At 38.1% G+C, this 21028-nt stretch overlaps 2 protein-coding genes across 5 annotated transcripts in view; one reads left to right on the top strand and one right to left on the bottom strand.

The window, feature by feature from the left end:
* The window catches only part of LIPC (lipase C, hepatic type), a 64630-nt gene that overhangs the window by 6506 nt on the left and 37096 nt on the right, over positions 1 to 21028 (bottom strand). Inside the window, exons 2-7 of one of the 4 annotated variants that reach the window (XM_072870182.1) lie at positions 15949 to 16049; positions 10570 to 10753; positions 8770 to 8949; positions 5904 to 6021; positions 3680 to 3913; positions 2049 to 2291 (exon numbers count right to left, since the gene is read on the bottom strand). In XM_072870182.1, the coding sequence (XP_072726283.1) occupies positions 2049 to 2291; positions 3680 to 3913; positions 5904 to 6021; positions 8770 to 8949; positions 10570 to 10617 (823 nt within the window). In that variant the 5' untranslated portion in view covers positions 10618 to 10753; positions 15949 to 16049. Of the gene's footprint in view, positions 1 to 2048; positions 2292 to 3679; positions 3914 to 5903; positions 6022 to 8769; positions 8950 to 10565; positions 10754 to 15948; positions 16050 to 21028 lie in introns of all 4 variants that reach the window. The other 3 variants (XM_072870181.1, XM_072870183.1, XM_072870184.1) reach the window with 3 other exon arrangements.
* Positions 3211 to 21028, top strand: part of ALDH1A2 (aldehyde dehydrogenase 1 family member A2) — a 214198-nt gene continuing 196380 nt past the window's right edge. The window contains exon 1 of the mRNA XM_072870179.1: positions 3211 to 3285. The gene's annotated coding sequence lies outside the window, so the exon portion shown is untranslated. The remainder of the gene's footprint in view (positions 3286 to 21028) is intronic.

Genomic DNA, 21028 nt, shown 5'->3' with positions numbered 1-21028 from the left:
AGTTTCTCAAATTTCTTCTGTTTGGGCTTTTCACATGATGTTCAAACATTTTTTTAAGAGCATTACAAAGATGGCTTTGTATGCACCCTCCCACAGTTGCCACCTTGTTTGGGAACTTTTGTGAAAGGAAACCATTGTCTGGCGCACTGATATCTGTGTATGTGCCAAGGACGTTTTTTTGAAGCAAAACCAGTTCCAAGCATAAAAATGCAATGTGTTTCAAATTGAAATCAAAGCCAGTAAGACACAGATATTTTACCACAAGCTGAAACTATCTCCGTGTCCAGAGAAGAATGCAACACAGGGATCGCGTTTTTGTGCTCAGGTGTGGTGGCAGCGGATGCCGTATCCTCAGAGCAATTCACTTTCCTGATTCTGACGGTGACCTGACTGTACTGCAGCAAAATTAAATCAAGAACTAGACACGGCCTCTAGAATTTCTAATTCTACTTGAATAGCTTCCTGAGGCATTTTAAAAAGTAAAAGAAGAGTTCCAGCAAATTCAGCTGCTCCGAGTATCAGTCAGGGCTGAGCACACCCCTCTGGAGTCATCACTGTGTACTTCACAGCTGCATTAGTGGAAGACTTTGAGAATTATTTTAAAAGTACCTGAATGTTTGTATTTTTTTTAAATCTGTGATATTACAGTTGAGTACCAGGCACTGTGGGGAAACAACATGTGTAATGCAAGCAGCATTTTTAAGCATTTCTCCTCAGGACTGGAAAGCCCTTGAGCGTCCGTGCCAGGGGCGCACTGTCGACGTTCGAAGTGCTTCCCCAACCCCAATGTCTTGGGCGGGGGACAAGCGGGCTGACCCCCTCCAACAGGAGGGGGGCTGTGCCAGGCAGAAGGGGGCTGTGCCAGGCAGAAGGGGCCAGCCCCAGCAGCGGGTGAGGTGATGAGGGACACCCATGGCTGTGGGGCTGTTCTGGGGGAGCCCAGGGGCAGGCGGGGCGCTGGCACTGCCTCAGCACTGAGGAGAGGCGTGGGGTAGGGCTGTGGTGCAGCCAGTGCTGAGGGGCTGTGGGAAGGGCACTGGCTGCTCAGCGAGGAGGTGGGCACACTTCACAAGTCTCCTCCATGTGCGGTGGCCTGCGGCTCCGAGCGGGAGCCCTGCCCAGGCTGCAGTGTGCTGCACCGTGCTGTTGCTTGCTGCATGCCTCATCAATAGAGAGGAGGAATGCCACGCACCAAAAGCCCCTGCACCGAAAGTCCCTTGGAAGAAGCGTGTCGCTGCCATTCATCCCACACAGTCCTGCTTGTTCTCACTTTAAAACGTATGTAAACCATCCCGCTGGCAGGTGAATGCTCAACAGCAGCAGTTGCCTCGTAGGCTCTGTGGCAGCTGAGTCATTACCAGCCTACAGCCAGGCCTAGCCCCATTTTGTAATGGAGATTGAGAGATAGGCCCCGTTTCCCTGTCAGACTACTTCCCCTCTGGTAATACATGCAAGAAACCACATTGATTGTCTCTGAGCTTAGAAAATTGTTACTTTGTGCTCTCGATAAAGTAATTTAATGGAGATACAGCTAGAGTACCAGTCACTTTATTTTACTGCTACAGTTCTGCCCTGTAAAAGTCCATGCTATTGTTGTCTATCCATTGTTTGAAAAGTAATAATTTATATGTCATATTGTAGACTAATTGCAGATAAAATTTGGGCAAACTTGGAACAGGAGGTTTTACAGGCCTCCCAGAGCAATTATGCTGCTTTTTTGGCTTGGCTGTATGCCTGCATATGTTATAACAAACTCACTCAGGCCAGTCGTAGGAAAATCCTGTAGATCAGGACCTTAAACATCTCTGAGGCCTCAGATCCACAGTTAGCCTGTGGCCAGCATGCTTTTTCCCACAGAAATATTAAGAGTCAGGATCTTGATGGAAGGGCATCAAGACAGCCTACTGGGATTCTCAGTTGTCTCAGCAAATTGATTATTCCTGTAGACTTTATAAGCTTTAATAAATGAGTAAACACGATCACAAAGCTTGGGCTCATTCTCACCCTTTGCGATCAATCTGGAGACTGTAACAAGTATTCCCACAAACCTTTGAAAGGCATATGTGCTCTTGTTTTCAAAAAGAGTTGTCTACTTTTTGGGAGCCTTTCCTCCCTGATGTTGTAGCCCAGTGTGTTGCACCGGTTCTTTCTACAGCTGAGGCACATTCCTTTGTTGAAAGTGTTGATGTCGTTGCACCAGTATGCTGTGCTTTGCTTGTCGTTGTGAAGCAGAGAGTCGATGAACAAATGAACTGATCTCTCATGGGCACATTTCACAGTTTGAGTGATGCCTGAAAAAATGCAAATAACAATTTTGCATGCCCTTGTTCCTCTTTACCATTTCAACTGCAGTAACCAACTATAAACATATGTTATTGTTTTCCCCCCACCCCTTTTGCTATTAAAACATCATGATTCTGTCTCAGAAATCATACATTGTAGCACCTTTACTTTTAGGATCATCCAAAAGTAGTTTGGCTGAACCTACATGATACTAAAATTTAATAATTTGCTGCTTAAACTTCTCTAGCCTGACTGTTTAAGACTAAATATGAACCTTGATTTCATTGTCCTGGCTGTTTTTGTCAATATGAAATACAGTATGAGGCTATATGCAGTCTTTCAGATCATGCCACATTAAAGACAGCAGTCTCATTCTGAATGGTTGAACGCTGTTGTCTTTTGGATGCTTACGTGGTAATGTCATATTTTGTCCCTATCAGAGTGACAAACTCTCATGTTGAATTGAATTTTGCTTGCAGCTACTACTGGGGGGAAAAGGAGCAAAAAATGTATTAAATACATGAAAAAAAAATTAAATACATAGATCTGCTTTTGAGAAGTATCTTTTTCTTCCTTAAGTGTCATCAAATTACAAAAGTTATTTTCTTCTGTGTAATCAGGATATATCATGATGGACTGTTTTTATATGTCTTCACTGATAAGCTTTCTAGCTGATGCTTGCTTTCATGTTAGTTGTGAATTATCTGCTAACAAGTAAGGCCTACTTTTAGATAGTGTGATGATAGTTGAGAAATATTTTTGCAATGCAGAACAGTACTCTTTTGGGGTTTTTCAGTGCACAGTTCTGGTTGTCACTGTGCATCAGTACCTTATCTTGTTTTCAGTATATTGCATCAGTTTCTCTATACATTTATATTTAGGCACATTGGAAATAAGCTTCTGTATATAAAACCTAGCCTGGAACACTGGGAGTCAGGTCCTAGAGAGAGCATCATCTGCACAGCTGAAGGACGGGGAGTTGGGAAAAGGTGAACTAAGGAGGTGAGTAGTACAGCCCTGTGTTTTATTTGATTTGAAATAATTAATTGCACACTAGATTAATTTGGCTTAATTAGAATAAGTTTTCTCATTTCCTCTACCACTAAAACAAATACCTTTGAAATTATTCAGAAGTGCTTGACAGCAGGATGCTCATGGCCTCATTTTCAGAAGTGCTAGGCAGCCAAATTCCTTACTGGAGTCAGTAAGAACAGTTTGAACTCGATACATATAAAAATCAGATAACCAATTTCTAGAGAATAAATTTCCTTGCATATAATGGGAGATAATACTCCCATCAGATACTGTTTAAGACTGTAGAGATATGTAAAGTTTCCTAGAGATACTGTCAGTGCAGCTGCAATCCTGCTTCCTTTTTTGTGCCGTTGGTTCTTACCAGTGATTCCGTATTGTGCAATGTGGTTATACACATGCATGATGTGACAGCCAGGCTGAAAGGTGCCTCCATTGGGATAAAAGTCGAAATGAGCCACAGGCTGCTTGATGCCAACACTGAGACCCATGTGCTGTTTAGTGAATGTATGAATTGCATCTACGAAGTTTGCATCATCTGGAGATAAACGGTCTGTTGGTGACATTCCTTCAAACAAGGGACCAGCAGGGTCAAGGCCTGCAAAAAATGCAAATAATCCAGTTGTGATATAGTGCAGATGGGCTGTTCTCTTACTGTTATGAGAAAAGCCTGTGATAAATATTTAAAAACAGACAGCACTGGTACTTTACAAGGTCTTTCACTGATAGAAACAATGCTAGGAACACTTGTCCTGCAGAGGGTACGTGGTTACATCAAAAGATAAAGTAAACACAGGCACTGTAATAAACAGTAACTGCTACATGTACAAGGACACAGGCCCAGAGATAGATGTGTTTGTTATAGACAAACCATGCTTGCTACTGCTTTGTCACTTGAGGGATGCTTACGTAATTTTGTTCTTTCATACTCTAGAGGTCATGCATTTCAGAGGCCCTTTTGAAGACACCAGTCTCACAACAAGGTTGACTTTTAGCCCACATTTGGGACCTGAAACTTTATAAAGCTTCGCTTATTGCTTAAAAGAGCTATATGTCTGCTAGATGTTGTTTATAATAATTTTTCAATGTTAAAAGTCTTCAAGGCAAATTATTATGCTATTCAGAAAAATAATATTCCACTTAGGGAGTCTTGCTGATTTTTAGTTTGCTAGATATTTTTGTGTGGTGCTCTTTTTGGCTGGGAACTGATTTGTGGAAAAGGACTCCCTGTGTAGTTTAAAGCTGTCTTCAGTTTTGAGGGCAAGCTTCTAAATCTGAGATTCTTCAGTTGGTACTATGGACTAACATAGTTGCATAGATGTAACTGGACAAGAATAATAACACAGGCTACAAGTAGGGATGTCACCCTGAAGGCATATATTTCCTTTTATTTTTAATAGGTTTTTTCACTGAATTTTTGGAACTTATTGTTACAAGTCTGAATAATTTTTGCTGAAGCATGCATGTAGCTGTTAAATAATGTGTTTTAATGTTTTTTACTTATCCATTATCGAGATTTGATGTACTAATATGGTTTGAACAAGCAGCGCTGATGAGCTAAAGTCCTTCAGTGTATACACAGGTGTAATATTGTGACACATTGTGTAAAATTAGCTTCTTGGCATTCAGGCACTGTCACAGGAGCTGATTGTATAAGGGACGATGGTATGTGGCAATGAATCCAAGATCAGAATTGGGACTTCAGACTACAGTTATGCATATTTGCCTCGCTCCCAAATCAGATTAAAGTAAAATGTTTTCTCTGATAACTTAAACGTAGCTGATGTGGGCCTTGTGTAAAATGCACTTCTGTTTTGGTTTTGGTTTTTTTTAAGCTGTCACTGCACATTAGATGTGGTACTGTATACAGTGTATCAATAAGCTTATACATGTATTTTCATTACACTCATAATTAGTACAGTTACAAAACATTACAGAAGGTTCAAAATGCCACTAGTCAAAACAATAAAGTGTTATGTTTAACTTTGTTTACTTTAAGCATCTATTAGGGATACTCTAATGATACTCTTCTTGTAAAATATAATCCAGGACTATCATTTTTGCCACAGGAGAACTGACTTCAATTCACTGTATGAGCAATGTACCACAATTGAAAGCTCAAGCGCAGTTAGACAATTTCCTTAATGTAATTTTCTTTTTAAAATTAGTTGCTAACAATGAACAGTGTATTTGAATGGCTTTGGGTCAAGATAGTGACCAAAGATCCAAGGTTAGTGGCTAACATTTAGTTTAAGGTGTTATTTGGAATGGATACAAGATAAATTGAAGCAACATGCAACTTGAATTTTTGGTTTATGATTTGTAGTCCCCACGCTTGTATATTCTGTATGTCATAATCTGGACTGAGGTAGGAAAGAACAAAGCTAGAAATTCTATGATACTTCATTTTGAAAAGTGTTTTCATTAAATTTTCTAAATCTAATTTCTAAACCAATGGGACGAAACTTCTAAACTGTGGCAAATACTGCTATTCAATGGCTAAATATTGATATGACATTGATATGTCAAATATCTATGTAACTTAAATCAGTTGACTGTTACATTCCTTGAAGTTATAAGTCTTTTACCTGTAATTCTTCCAATCTTGTTCGTACCGCTGATATAACTTCCAGCAAATCCTGAAACATGAGCTCCTAGGCTGTACCCAATTAGATGAGCATTGCTTCTGGAAAATTGAATGGATTTCTGGAAGATAGTGGCAGCTTGATTTAGATGCAGAAAATGTGAAAAGTAAACAGTGAAATACTTATTGGAAGCTAGGAATGCCATGAATTACAACACAAGAAATTAGTATGTTGATGGAGGTGAAATGAGGTGCATGGATCATGCACTAAATTTCTTCACTGGCTGAATGTTATTCCTTGCCTCCTTTTCATGCAGCAGGAAAATGCCACACATTTGGGTACTGCTACTTACATGCTATGCTGAGGAAAACTATCAACACAGGTAGCAGGATTTTTGTTGCTGTTTGTTGCAAGTGATGCAAATGTGCATTGCCTTTTGTCTGCGGCATCTGACTTTCCTATGACTATAAAATGGACATCTGTCCTTTAACTTCAGTATAAAACAATCCTTTATAGAAAGTGCCTTGCTTTTTTTGCCTGAGATACTAGCACAAGCCAAATTAGAAGCCAAAGTATCAAAACTTTGATCAGACATACTAAGTGATAAGGCAGTGACATTTCTGGGACTGATTTGTGCAAAACTGGGTATCTGATCTGAAACAAACCTATTGAAACAGAATTGGCCTCAGGCCCTTCTTTCTACCTAATCAATACCTACATCTTAAGCATTTCACCTGAGCTGCAAGGCTCAAAGTTTTTCTGACTTGTAAAGAAAAATGTGGCATATTTTTCTTGCAGGAAAGGCAAACCTCTGTTTTAATTTCATTGTGGATATTGCCTGTCCCAGTGGAGTGGCTTTACAGTCTTGATACCTGTCTCTTGTGAAGGTGAGGTGAAACTTGGCAACCTTCTTTTGAGAGAGGCAGCTCTTAGAAATCACAAGATCTGACCAATTTTCTTGGCAGGTGTTAGAGATTAATGCTATTGAGATTGTTACTGATCATGCCCTATTAACTCTTGGACTAAGAGTGCTAAGATTTACTTTATTTTTATTCTTTATTAAAATGTTGCACAGCACTGCTGTTTTTGTTACTTCCGTTGAGAATATTTCAAATAGTCGCCTGCCTGTAAGTAGACAGAAGAATAGCAGAAAGATAGTTATGGGAGTTAAAATTAAGGGGTTTTTTACTGTTAAACTCAGGAGGGGTGCTTCTCAACAGAAGGAAAGTTTACTGCTTGAACACACCTAATTGAATGCTGTGAAAATTTATTGTATATTTAAATCCTGGAGCATATCATAGCACAAGAGAAGCTACCTACATGGCTGGAGCAAGGAGTCATTTATTCAAGCCTCGATTTGTTTGCTGACACTGGAGAAATCACAGACTGTCTTTATTGTTGACAATGTGGTTTGTCCTCCTGGGAACTGAACAAAGTCCACCGTTTGATTCATTCAATAATTAAACAGCTTCAAAATACGACTTTAGGCTCCAGCAACTTAAACTAGAGCTAAGGTTTTTAAAACCTAAACTAGAGCTAAAGTTTTTGACCAAGAGCTAAGGTTTTTTTTGTAATGTCACAATGAAAAATAGTGACTCTGGCTCTTCTGCCTTCTCTTTTGTGCCTGTTGTCCCTAACTGGGCATGGTATCTGACAACTTCTTCTAGCCCTGCCATTCCTGCTGAAAGCAGCTTAGCCCTTCAACGGTATTTGCTACAAATCTTTCAGCTTTGCACTGTATTTCCCTTCCACCTTAGGCCTCACTATATTTAAAGTAATGTATTCTAAAATTCATTGTGAGGTACAGAAGTATAATTTAATTTCAAATTAGGTAGCTTAAATTAGTACTAGAGACAGATGAAATAAGAGTTGCTTAGGGTACCTGGTTTGTATGAGTGATTCTCATTCTAGTGTTTGCTTTCTGCCTTTTCTTAAATAGTGCTGGAGACCAGTGATCCCTTGCAGACTTGTCTGCAGCCTTTTAAATCCAGTCATGGCTACTGCTCCCTATGTAGCAGGAGTCTTGCTAAGTAGTCACTATGTTAGCATGGCTTCGTACTCACTAATGCCTCCGTGTCATCTGCTTTGTGAGGCATGTTTGTCCTCTTAAAAGGTCTCCCTTTACTTTCTGGATCTCTAAGCCATTATTTTAGAATAATCTTTGGGGAACTGAGGCAAAAATCAGACACAATGTCATGCTTGAATTCTGCATTAAAAGCAGAAATGAAGCACAGATAACATAAACCCATATTACTGAACTAACCACTTGCAAATCATAAAATCATAGACTCATTTAGGTTGGAAAAGACCTTCAAGATCATCAAGTCCAACCATAAACCTTACACTGCCAAGTCCGCCACCAAACCATGTCCCGAAGTGCCACGTCTACACATCTTTTAAATACTTCCAGGGATGGTGACTTAACCACTTCCCTGGGCAGTCTATTCCAATGCTTGACAACCCTTTCGGTGAAGAAATTTTTCCCAGTATCCAATCTAAACCTCCCCTGGTGCAACCTGAGGCCATTTCCTCTTGCATGATAATGTGTGCCTGCTTTCTAAGTGTGGGACTCTCAGCTGTCTGCACACATGCTAATTGAAAAGCTCAAGTAGCATGAATTATCTCACCTCTAAAGATACATCAAAATATTTTAATAAATAAGACCACTTGCTTTTTTCTCTTCCATTATGAAAGTTTTATGAAGTCATATGAAAGTTTGTGGAAGAAAAATTTGCAATGAATTAAAGAAACGTAAGTGATTGAAATGAACAGCATTAACCAGCATAGTATTTCAGAAAGGTGGTAGAAGCATAAGAACAGGTAAATAGGTCTTTTCCCAAGAAACATGTGTTGATCTGGGGGCTTTTACCTCCAGCCATTCCAGGAAGTCTGCTATCTCCTGTCCTATGTACCGTGTATTCTGTACAGCAATGGGATAGTGCTGGTGAGCAAATGTAAGCCAGTCTGCAATGATCACATTAATTTGTTTATGCTGAGACTTCAGAGCTGCTGCCATTTTCCAAATCCAACCTTCTAAAATCCCATCCACCTGTTTCATTTAAAAAAAAAAAAAAGAAAAAAAAACATTCTTAAGGGAAAGCAGTCTCTACCAAATATTTCTTGTGAAAAGCTCAAGGAAACAAAAACCATAATATAAACAAGGAGAGCTTAATGCTGATAACTGGATTTTAGGGGCTTCAGCGTGCTTCAGTGCTGAGAATCTTTGAGTTTTGGTGGACAAAAAAATTAAGAATCAATATAAGAATGGCATAATAATTTGCCTTGTAATATGAACTCTTATCGGTGAAATTATGTCCCTAAATATTTTCACTCATCCTGAGATAATTGGTATTACTGATTAAACAGAAAGACAGCAATGTCCAGAAAATTTCTGATTTCATTCAAGAGCAGCTGTCCCTGTAAACTTAAGCTAAAAGGGTTGGACAGGGAGGGAAGCTGGAGGATTGCAGACCAGTGGGCATTTACTTTCTACAGCTGTTCCATTTTGAGATCTGCTTTTTTTTTGAGTCATTATTTTTTTAAGGACCTGGTCACAATTTCCTTAATAGCATCAAAGACTGCTTCTGATTTGATGGACCAGAATTATTATTTAATCTATAAGAGATAATTGTTGCTCTAGTTCCATGTATTTCCTCAATTGATAGAATGTCCTTATCTCTTACGGTGTTTTAACAGAATTTGGGAGTCTCAGTTCTGGGTCTCCATACATATTCCTCTAAGAGCCCAACACCTCTGCAAATTAAGTTAATATGAATGATAAACTTCAATGGCAGCAGCTTCAGGTCCATGGTTTGTCTTTGAGGAGGGTATGGGTTTTGAACAAATTCTTATTTGGGAGGCTTGGCTAAAGTAATCTACGGCAATATTTCATCCAAAGTCAGCTCTGCTGTTACTTGTTAAGTGAGTTATATGCATCAAGGGTGTTGTTTAAAGTTTCTCTGCATATTTGCAGATGTGCAAGAAAGCTCTGTTTTGCCACCTTATGTGATGATATTGGTTCTGTGAGAATCAAGGATCTGTTAAAATGATGTTATTTCTTATCCTGCCTTTTATTTTGTTTCTTTTTCAGCTGAAAAGCTGATCAAAAGTCACTCTTAGTACTGGTATGCTTTTGAGAGAGGTTTTCATGATGGATTTTTTTTTTTACAGTTTAACTGGAAGCAGTTCAGTGATAATTCATTGATGTTGAAGGCTTCATTTTCAGCTGAAGGGGCTCATAGAGAAGTTCTCGTTAAAGGTGTATATGTGAGAAAGATGTGGGGAGATTGTGTGCACTTCTTTTCAATAAGTCTGTAAATATCTGGCAGTGAAAATATCAGAGAAATGAAACTGGTATTCAGTCCTCCAGAGGCATAGCACATTAATTCAGCTACTTGTTTGAACTTTGCTGGCTTTAAACCAGGGCTGAATCTAATCCTTGGCATGGGACTCCCATATGAAAAATTGCTTGTAGACTGTTCCTTCAGAATCTCAGTGGGGAATATCCACTTTATATTATTTCTAGCCATGATTGCTACCAGGGAAATCCACCATCTTTCTAGTTGCAACCTTTCTTCTGAAGTTACTTTTGGCACTAGCATAATGAGGAGGAAAGTATATCAAATCAGATGTAGTTTGAATTAAAAATAAAATGTGAGTTCATACCGACCAGCCATGGACTATCATCACCAGAGGAAGAGAGGCATTGAAACTGCATTTGTCAAGAGTCTCCAACTGATTAAAAAAAATCTGACAGCCTTCTTCAGTTGTATTTGTATAGAGTCGAAATTTTGTTTCTAAGTTTTGCTGATCTTTCTTTGTTCTAGTGTGCTGACTCTGTGATCCCAGTGCCTCTGAAATGAAATTCATAACAATAGTCATAATAGGATGGAATCTAAAACCTAAAGAAGTTACTAGTGAAACACAGTTTATAAGACAAAGTAAACTAGTAAGATTGAAGCTCTAGCTATGTATAATTGCTGCCTACTCCAGATGGGCCTAAGCTATACATTTTGGGTCAAAACAGTGATCTCTTTCAACGTTTGAGATGGTCTAGATGTACCTCTGAGTCCATTTATTTGAACAATAACAATTACACAGGAAATATTGATCTTATAGAATGTGTAAGTATTTTAAAAACACAGTACAGGTGTTGTGACTTTACAATGTTAGTGCATGCACAGGCAAGCACATTCATAGGCTATTAACTCTGCAGGGCATATTTTACTAATGTGCATTTGCTAGTAATTGCTGAGCAAGCATCATTACACTAAAATAACCATTTTATTCAGAGTTATAACTCTGCTTAGAGACTTAGGTGACTGCTTAAAGCTATCACACCACATCGTAAATGATCCTTTTTCTCTAAAAAGGCAAGATGAAATGTTCTTGTTCTAGTTGTAATATTTTTGGTGGTTTCATTTCTAGATAAAATAGCTTGGTACCTATAGGATAGCATTTTCAGAAATGTCTATTAAGTACCTGGGATGGTATCTGTATTTAAGAAAGTGGCGACAGGGTGAATTGTGGTCTTATCAACATTATGAGCTTAGAAGGAAAAACATGGGTATAGAGAAATTGCTGAAAAATGGAGTAAAATAAAGCAGAAGCTTACAAAAAGCACATTGTGACATGCAAGCCTGGTGTTTTTTTCTAATAAGACTTCAGACTGTTTATTTTATCTATCTGAAAATAATCCATATAATAAATTATTACTTAATTTATAATTTTCTAATTATACTAGAAAAATTTTCTAGTATATAGAAATTTTTCTAATACTAGAAAAAACTGGGATTAGTAGAAGAAAAGTTAAGGTGTGATCAACTAGACAAACGAAAGATTACAGTTCTTTGGAAAGGAAACTTTGAGTGGAGAGAGTTTACTAATGGAGTTCCTTGGGGACTGTTTTTTTGCTAATCTTGTTTTAATAATTTCATTAAAGAAGCAGGCAGGAAAGGTACAAGACTGACAAAATTTGGGAGGCACTTGCTAATACTGAGGAGACCAGTTAAACACTGAAAGCTATATGACCTTGAAAATACAGCAACAAAACCACGTAGAAATCTCATACTATGAAGTGCAAGGTCATACAGTTGATGGGAATTTCTCTGTAAATGGGGCTCATAAATTGGAAGTGACACAGGGTAAAAAGACTTGACTGTAGTAATCAATAACAAAACTGACTATGAGTCACCGCTGTGATTTGGTTCTCACCACTGTGGGGAAAGAAAATATAATTCCAAGATGCATCAAGGAAGATGTTTTCAGTAGGAAGAGAGAATGTTAGTGCCAATAAGTTAAGGCACTTATTAACCACACACAGAACAGTGTGCATAGCTCTTGTTACCAAGTTCAGGTGATACCAATTCAAGCTGCAATAGCTGCTCAGCAGCACCACTAAAATGGTCAGGGAGGAGGCTTTTGTTTTAATTAGACCTAACAAATCATGAAATATTATTGGAGGTGAAAATGAAGTATTTTACTCTCTGAGAAAGAAGTTAAAATTATTTGTGTTGGATCAGAACTCACATTAGTTAAATTTTAGTTCTTATATTTTTCTTGCATAAAAGTTCCTTAATGTAACATTAATATTAGAAATATTGTATTTTAGCTTCTAAGTCAGCACATTTAATTTTATTTTGTACATCACAACTCCTATGTCTGTTTTCTGAAAACATCTAAAATCATATTCATTTCTGTATTATATCTACAAATGTATCCTGAGGTTCTATGACATTGTTGTCTTGATAAGGTTTTGATAATTTACTAGGTACTTCTGATACATTTACAGATGAGCCTTTATCCTGCAAGTGTATTTAGTGATGGGAATCTCCCATATTTATATGTTTGCAGGAGTAGCATCTTATAACACACAGCACAAAGAACCCTAATGTGAAAGCATGCTGGTTTTAGATCGGACTGTATTTCTGCCACATGTCAATCTTGTTACAAACTCTATTCAAGGTTTTATTTTAGTATAATGATAAGACATGATACAAACAGCATTTTAAATTTGGTTAAGTGAATGGCAATGCTGGCAAGGAAACTCCCAAACTGAACTGCACTGGATGTGCACTGTTTTCTATTTGTTGCTAATTATTGTACATTCCAAGTAACTCCAGGCAATGATATGTTTCATAGCTGGGAAACATTATTGCAGAAAGTTGTTTAGCTTTTTATGAGAGCTGGAATTGAAAAAGCTTCAAAGTTAGTGAAGGTTTGGTTGTCAAAATTCTTAGCTTCAGTGTCACATTTTTCTTGAATGGCACTTTTAACTATCAGAGCTAGCTAGGACTAAGTCTGATAATTTCTCTGTTATAATGTCTACTTAAGAGCATTTCTGTTGGATTTTTTTGCTGTGAGAGGACTCAGTTTCTGAAGAAAGTAATATTAGGAGAAAGTGAATCTTGATAAAGAACTGAAAATTGGAAAGAATTTTAATGATGTTGATATTCTTAACCTCCGGTTTATTCAGGCTTTGGTGAGTAGTCTCTATACAAAGATAAGCATTGTGTTCTATTTCTAGCACAAAAAGCAAAACAAAAAAAAGTAACTTGTGCCTATTCCATTGTACACATCCTTTCTTTGTTTCATGCCTTGTTTTCGTTTTCGCGCTCTCAGTGCTTGTGCAATGCAAAGGTACTTTGTCACTCTCCATATTGTTTGTACATACTACAGAAAACAAGTTTAATAAATAGCTGTTTTCTTTATACATTGACTGTGAAAGTGCTTGTGGTGCTTTAATGGGTGAGCTTTTGCCTTGCCAGTAAGTCCAAGAGGGGGAATTAAAAATACAGTTTGAAATTCGTCATGGCTGTCAAAAGTTAAAAGTTCCAGTAGAATCTGTTGTGTTACTAGACAAAGAACTGCTTCAATCTGTTAATCCATGTAATGACTTGGAGAAGGAAATAGAGTCTGAAGAGCTTGGCTTCTACAACAGACTCTTGCTAAAAATGTCGTACCAGTAACTCAGTGCCATAATCAAAGGGACTGCAAAGTTTCATAGGTCAGTTTACAAAAACAACAAAATAAAACTGCTAAAAATTTTCCCATTCTAGTTGCAGCTAAGAGTGCTAAGATCTTTCTGAAACTCCAAAGAGTTTCTCTTTGGAAAATTAGCCCTTACCCAGATAAGCGAGTTGCTGACTTAATTTCCTTTTTCTCTGAAGATCCTACTCTAACGTGAATTCTTTCAGGAAAGGCAATGCAACATGGCCACACTGATCCATGTACTATCATAAATTAGCTTCACGCAGAGCAGCATGTTAATCATGAGCAAGAAATGTTGCAACTTTTTGATACCCCAGGGGAGATTCAGCCCTTTACCTTTCCTTACTTTGTGTTAATGATGTTTCTATGAGGTGCAGTTAAAGACTGTAACTGAAGGCTGGGTTTGTGAATACTTAACTGTAATATAGCAAAGTTTTTTGTAAAATGGTTTGGGCTTAGTTTTGGCAGACAAACCAAAACCCTTTTAGATTTGAGCTGAGATAATCGTGTTTTCTCACTGAAAAGTAAAACCAAAAGAGTGAATCCCAGTTGAACAAAATGAAACTTTTTTTTAATTGGGATTTTTAAAAAAATAAAAAAAGGAGACACACCTACATACTTGGTAGTAGGTCTAGTAGCCATCTGAATGCAGTGCATATTGGGATGTGCAAGATAAGAGTTCAGTTATTGTTTCTCACTGTTAGCATTTAATTATTTGCTTTATTAGTGTTTATTGCTTTAGGTGATGCCCATCCTGCTTCTAATAATACGAGCTCCAAACAAAGATGAAAGGAGCATATGAAGAATGGGAAAGCTAGTAAGTTTGAATATATTGTGTTTGCGTGGCAAGGTTTTGATAGTGGTGGGGCTACAGGGGTGGCTTCTGTGAGAAGCTGCTAGCAGCTTCCCCTCTGTCCGATAGAGCCAATGCCAGCCAGCTCCAAGACAGACCCACTGCTGGCCGAGCCCATCAGTGATGGTGGTAGCACCTCTGTGGTAACGTATTTAAGAAGGGGGGGAAAAAAACTGCACAACTGCAGCTGGAGAGAGGACTGAGAATATGTGAGAGGAACAACGCTGCAGATACCAAGGTCAGTGAAGAAGGAGGGGGAGGAGGTGCTCCAGGCACCAGAGCAGAGGTTCTCCTGCAGCCCATGGTAAAGACCATGGTGAAGCCGTCTGTCCCCCTGCAGCCTGTGGAGGTTAATGGTGGGGCAGATATCCACCTGCCAGATACCGGAGGAGGACCCCATGCAGGATTTGCCCAAAGCAGGCTGTGACCCCAGGCAAGCCTGCACTGGAGCAGGCTCCTGGCAGGACCTGTGGACCCATGGAGAGAGAGGAGCCCATGCTGGAGCAGTTTTGCTGGCAGGACTTGTGACCCTGTGGGGGACCCATGCTGGAGCAGTCTGTTCCTGAAGGACTGCACCCCATGGAAGAGACCTACGCTGGAGCAGTTTGTGAAGAACTGCAGCCCGTGGGAAGGGTTCACGTTGGAGAAGTTCGTGGAGGACTGTCTCCCGTGGGAGGGACCCCTCGCTGGAGCAGGGGAAGAGTGTGAGGAGTCCTCCCCCTGAGGAGGAAGGAGTGGCAGAAACAAGGTGTGAGGAACTGACTGCAACCCCCGTTCCCTGTCCCCCCTGTGCTGCTGCGGGGGAGGAGATAGAGAAATTGGGAATATAGATGAGCCCGGGAAGAAGGGAGGGGTGGGGGGAAGGTGTTTTAAGATTTCATTTTTTTTCTCATTATCTTACTCTGATTTAATTGGTAATAAAACTAATTTCCCCAAGTCTGTTTTGCCTGTGACAGTAATTGGTGAATGATCTCTGCCTGCCCTTATCTCGACCCATGAGTCTTTTATTATATTTTTCTCTCCCTTGCCCAGCTGAGGAGGAGGAGTGATAGAATGGCTTTGGTGGGCACCTGGAGTCCAGCCAGAGTCAACCCACCACAATGAAGAAATAATTTTTTCTGTAAAAAGAGATGTTGCAAATAGTAATAATAATGATAATTCCATATAGACCAAACATAGATTATTTGAACTAAATCTTCTATTTACCTGTAGAAGCAGTTTAATCCAGGAGACTGACTTGGATTGAATCACCCCAAAAGATGAGAAGGCATATGGTTTTCTTAACTATGGAATTTTTGGAGTCTCTTCTGAAATTTACAGATGTGATAGTAATGCTTTAAGAATTGTAAATGAAAACTTTACTGGAAACTAGACAAAGGTCTGGACACTGGCCAGAGTTTGCAACCATGAAATATCATATGCTGGTTTTGGGGATAGATCCAGAATCTAAGTATATTTCTTTCTATATCATGTCTGATTTGGCATAAAAATACAACTACAAAATATCTGTTTCACACCACAAAATTTGCCTAAAGATGTGTTAGGAATGAGGACAAAGTATAGTAGGACTATATAATGTTAAGAGCAAAATTTTAATATTTGCTAAGTAATACATTTTAAATTCATCTTATGGTACAGCATAAATACTTCGATTAAAATTGGTGTTCCCAATTAAGGAAAGTAGCTTTTCTGGCTAAGAAAAATAATGTTCAGCATCCTTCTTCCTGTCATGGAACTCTACAGGAAGAGTTTCTCAATAAGGTCTCACTGAAGAGGGTTGAAGAGGATGTTTCTATGGCAGTCACCTAATCCATAGGCAATTGAAAAATTAAGTAAACCTTGAATGGAAGCTGAACTTTGGGCTGCTGGTATGTTAAGGATACTTAAAAATCATACATGTAAGCATGCATACATACCCCACTACCTAAACACAACGTATTTTTTCTGATTGCCTTCTGACCCTTACTGCAGCCTCCCTTCATGTTCATGAGTGGGTTTGTCTGAGCCTTAAATCTCCAGTATCTTTTGGATGGCTTTTACTACTTTTCATACATAGAAATGTTTCAAAAAATGTGCTTATGTATTGTGATGTGTTGGATACTGGTCACACTAAAATAACATTTAAGAAACAAATGACACAACTATTGTGGTCCCCAGAATTGGAGAATTCTGTTGTGAAATTGAGCAAAGGCTCAATTACCTCAAAAAAATAATGTTAATGATTTTTGTTTGGGCCATGGAAAGTGGGATATATCACAGATTTCCTCATTTCCGATAGCCAGATTTTTTTTTATCACTTAAAAGAAGAGCAAATGGCATGGAAGTGTTCAGGTCTCTCAATTTGACAAATCCTTTCCTTAAAGCTATTCTTGCTAGAAGCATAGTTGCTGGTGTTCCTGTTGGATATGGAAAATCCTCTTCACTAACCCCTTCTACTTTGTTTAGCAGTGCCTGTCATAACCTCCAGACTAGGTGCTTTCTAGGGAAAGCCATTTGCTGCAACTGACACAAAATGACATGAAGAAATAGTAGACTATTAGAACATGCATGGTAAAGGACTCTTAAATCTGAAAATCCTACAAAATTTAAGGAATAGTGTGTAAAAAGAAATAAATGATATGTTTCAGTTGCTCTATATTTACCTAAGCATTTTATATCTCTTTGGGCAAAGTTTCTTGTACAATAGCTGACACAAAATCAGGACTGGACTTCTGCTATTTAAAAATGTATCCAATCAAAAAGATGATGGGAATAGACTGGAAACATTAGGCTAGCACTTGTTTGCTTTTATCTCACTGATTTACAGTAGTATCTTGAAGCAGGGTATGGTCCATTCTCTATTTTGTTGAGATTAGTAGTTAAGGTACTTGCATATAAGCTGATTTTTATTGTTTCTGTCAGTTCAAGGCTTTTGGATGCCATTGACTAACTGTTGAAGGTTCCATCTCATGTAGTACCTAGGTGAGAACTCTAAAACATGGAGCAGTTTTTTGGGAAATCTAGGTCTTTTTGGTTGCTCCAGAGTGCCAGGCAAGATAAGGCAGTCAAAACTAACATCTGTTTCTTGGTATATTATCAAAGTGCTTAATTTTTTTATATCCTCATGCAGTTCCTTTTTATTTTCACTCTCCTTGACTTGCTCACCTTGCCAAATGAAAAGTAGGTATCACTCATAAAAGAATGAATGAAAAAATAGCAAGCAAGCAAGAAAAATCTGTAGCAATTGGGTTAAAAATTATGAGGTCTGTTTAGAAAGACACTTTTCGGAAAAAGCTTCCCTTTTTATTCAAGTTTAAATTAATAATGAGTAGGTGATAATTTTCTCAGCATCAGATGCTCTGAGCTGTCATTTCTTGTTTCTCCTGTCTTATATGCATGCACACATGCCAAAGATAAGTCAACAAACTCACCATGAGTGTAGTTTGTACCCAAACAGCACTAAAGGGAGAGGAGAGGCTGTTGACTAACCATTGTTAACCCTCTGTTGAAAAACCCATGAAGAGGAGAGCACATAAAACCATGCTGTTCATACTGACTGTCTTCCCTGTGTGTTTCATGGCGTTCAGATCATCCAGATAATGCTACTAATGGGTGGCATTAGTGACTCTCAGAATTGGAAGAAAGATATGTTTAGAAAGAGGCTAATATAAGAACTCATTGGATCTGGTACCTTGTTTTCATTAATGAGACAATGATACTGTCAGTGGAAGGTGTGCATATGAGTGCCTGTTCAAAAATTAGCTCATTAGTTATCAGGGATGATTCTGTCTGTCTGTGATTCTTTACCATTAAAGTGCAGAGGATACTTTTTTTTTCCCCCTTCAAAAATCAGACCCATCCAATGTCTATCAAAAGTCAAATTTCCAATTCTTTACTAAAACACAATTAACATTGGGAAATCTCTTTTTTTTCTGGTGTCTAAATACAGCTGATCTTTCCTGAACTCATTATTATCAGACACTGTTATCATGCTTTGGAGCACTGTGGAAGACACAGTGGTCTGAGATAATCCATAAAAACTCATCCCACAGTTTAACGAAGGGAAAGTTTTTCTGTTACGCTCTCCCTGGGCCTCCCAGGTCTGTGTTCTTTATTTACCTGGGCTATTTGTGGAAGGCGTGAGGAACCTGGAAATTTGTTTGCAGATGTGATTAGCAACTACAGTGTTAGAACTGTCAGCAGAGATCCATATCCCTATCATTTTCTGGTTACTTCTATTCAGATTTAATTTCTGGGTGCAGGGAATTGAAGAAAGCAAAGAATGTAATGTCTTGTTCAGTAATAGCAGAACCATGATTTTAAAAAAGTTATTAACTTGTTAGTAAAGAGTTTAGACCTAGATGATATTTCTCCCTCTCTTTTAAAATTAGAATGCTTTCCAAAGGAAAAGTAATTTGAAAAAATACCCAGCATTGAATTTGTGGCATATACAAGAACTGTAAAATATATTCAGAGTATTCAGTACAGATCATTGTTTAGTACAATTTGTTTGCTTGGTGGTCTAAGACATAAAGGAATGCAGTCTACTCTCAGAAGTTGCTTATATCAAAATAATTGATAAGAGACCCTTGTCAGTTCATTTTATATTTTCTACTTATGTACTTCCTGCTGCTCTTTGCTTGAAATTGCCTCTCTTGAAAGCATTTGGGCAGGTGGTAGAGACAGATACAAACAGTTTCAGTTCCTCAGAGTGCCTTAAATGGGAGTATTTGGGGATCTGGAGAATAAAATGAGAACATCAAAACAAGAGTCTTGCTAAAAAAAACTGGAAAAGATTATGAAACAGATTAAATATGATCATGATTTGGTTTCTGTTTGCTGTTGTGTGTCTCAACTATTCAGAGACATATCTCTGAAGTCACCTATGAATCAAATAATGCATTTATATTTAATGGTTTCAAAAGAGGGAGAAATAAATGCAGTATAACCTGTCCTTTAAGAGACAAAAACTAGTAGGTTATCCTTTTGCTTTCCTCTAAATTATCTGTTTATTATTTATAGGTATTAGAGTATGTATTTTTATTTTTCTTCTTGCTAAATTTGTGTTCTGTCATTGGTTTTGAACACTGGGTTGCCTCAAAATTCTCCAGACTCACCTCTTTGATTCTAGTGCCTTATTCTTTTAATCTTTCTCTTCCCTGTAAAACCCTTCTTTACTATGTGAAACTTCAAAACTTATTTTTCACATCTCCTTTATTTAGAATCAAGTATTGAAGTGATGGCTGGAACAGAAGGCAAAGAAATAACACCCACCCTCCAAACTGTTAACTGTTCCTTTTGTCTTTTTATATCAGGTGAAAACTTAATGGAAGAAAGCTGATTCTCAAAAGCTTGATATCTCTTTTATTGTCTGATTAAGTTAGGTAGATAACTTTTTCCTCTTTTCTATCCTTCATTGTCACATAATTTAAAAATATTAGTTAGTTTTCCATGAAAAATGTGAGTTTAAGTACAATAATCAATTAGCTTGTGAGACTGTTGTTGCAAAGAAAGGGAAACCAGTGGACAAAGAAACCAGCAGTGCCTCTTTGTTTAGAACGTAGCTGCTGGGTTCTCTGCTGATGCCCTGTGCAGAACAACACATCCAAATCTCTCCTGTCTTGCAAAGGGTGCAGAAGGAGGCACCAACCACACAGCTATTGAACAGTTTGCATTATTTATGGGGTAACAAATATGCTGTCCTCCTAGTTTCCTCATCTAAAGTAAAATACTTCTAAATATGAACGGTTAAGTGCTACTTGTGCAATGCATAATTGCTAAATTGAATTAGTACCCCAATGGTTTAATCTGACCTAATCTGAATTTCATGAACAAAAATACTGGAAAATCATTACAGTATGTCTTTCCAGGAATGCTTTGGACTAGCACATAATCTAGATCTCAAATTGTTATTATAAATTAATGTTAGCAAATGATCATCTCTCCTCCGTTACCTAACCAAAACTTTCGTAGTTTCAAGTAAGATTTAAAAGCAGGTAAATGTTGGAAAAAATACTTTCGCCCTTCATGAAAATGCTTCCTTTCAAATATATGCATGACTAAATTTTTTTTGTCCAGAGTTTCTGCAAGTTATTCAGATGCCTGATTTGGAGCTTGCATTTTCTTAAAAGCAAAAAGAAGAAATAGTCACAAACTGCCTGGATAAAATATATTTGTTCATATGATGTTATCAGGTAGAGGAAGGGGCAAATGAATAATGACAAATGTGAAGCTAAATGGTAAGGACTCTTCAGCCAGGAGACAAGACAACCAACAGTGATATGGATAGATGTCTATAAAATCATGA

This window comes from Ciconia boyciana, chromosome 8 (genome assembly GCF_034638445.1).
Source record: "Ciconia boyciana chromosome 8, ASM3463844v1, whole genome shotgun sequence".
Taxonomy (NCBI): domain Eukaryota; kingdom Metazoa; phylum Chordata; class Aves; order Ciconiiformes; family Ciconiidae; genus Ciconia; species Ciconia boyciana.
Note: the sequence above shows the minus strand (reverse complement) of the source record. Positions and strands in the feature narration are given on the sequence as shown.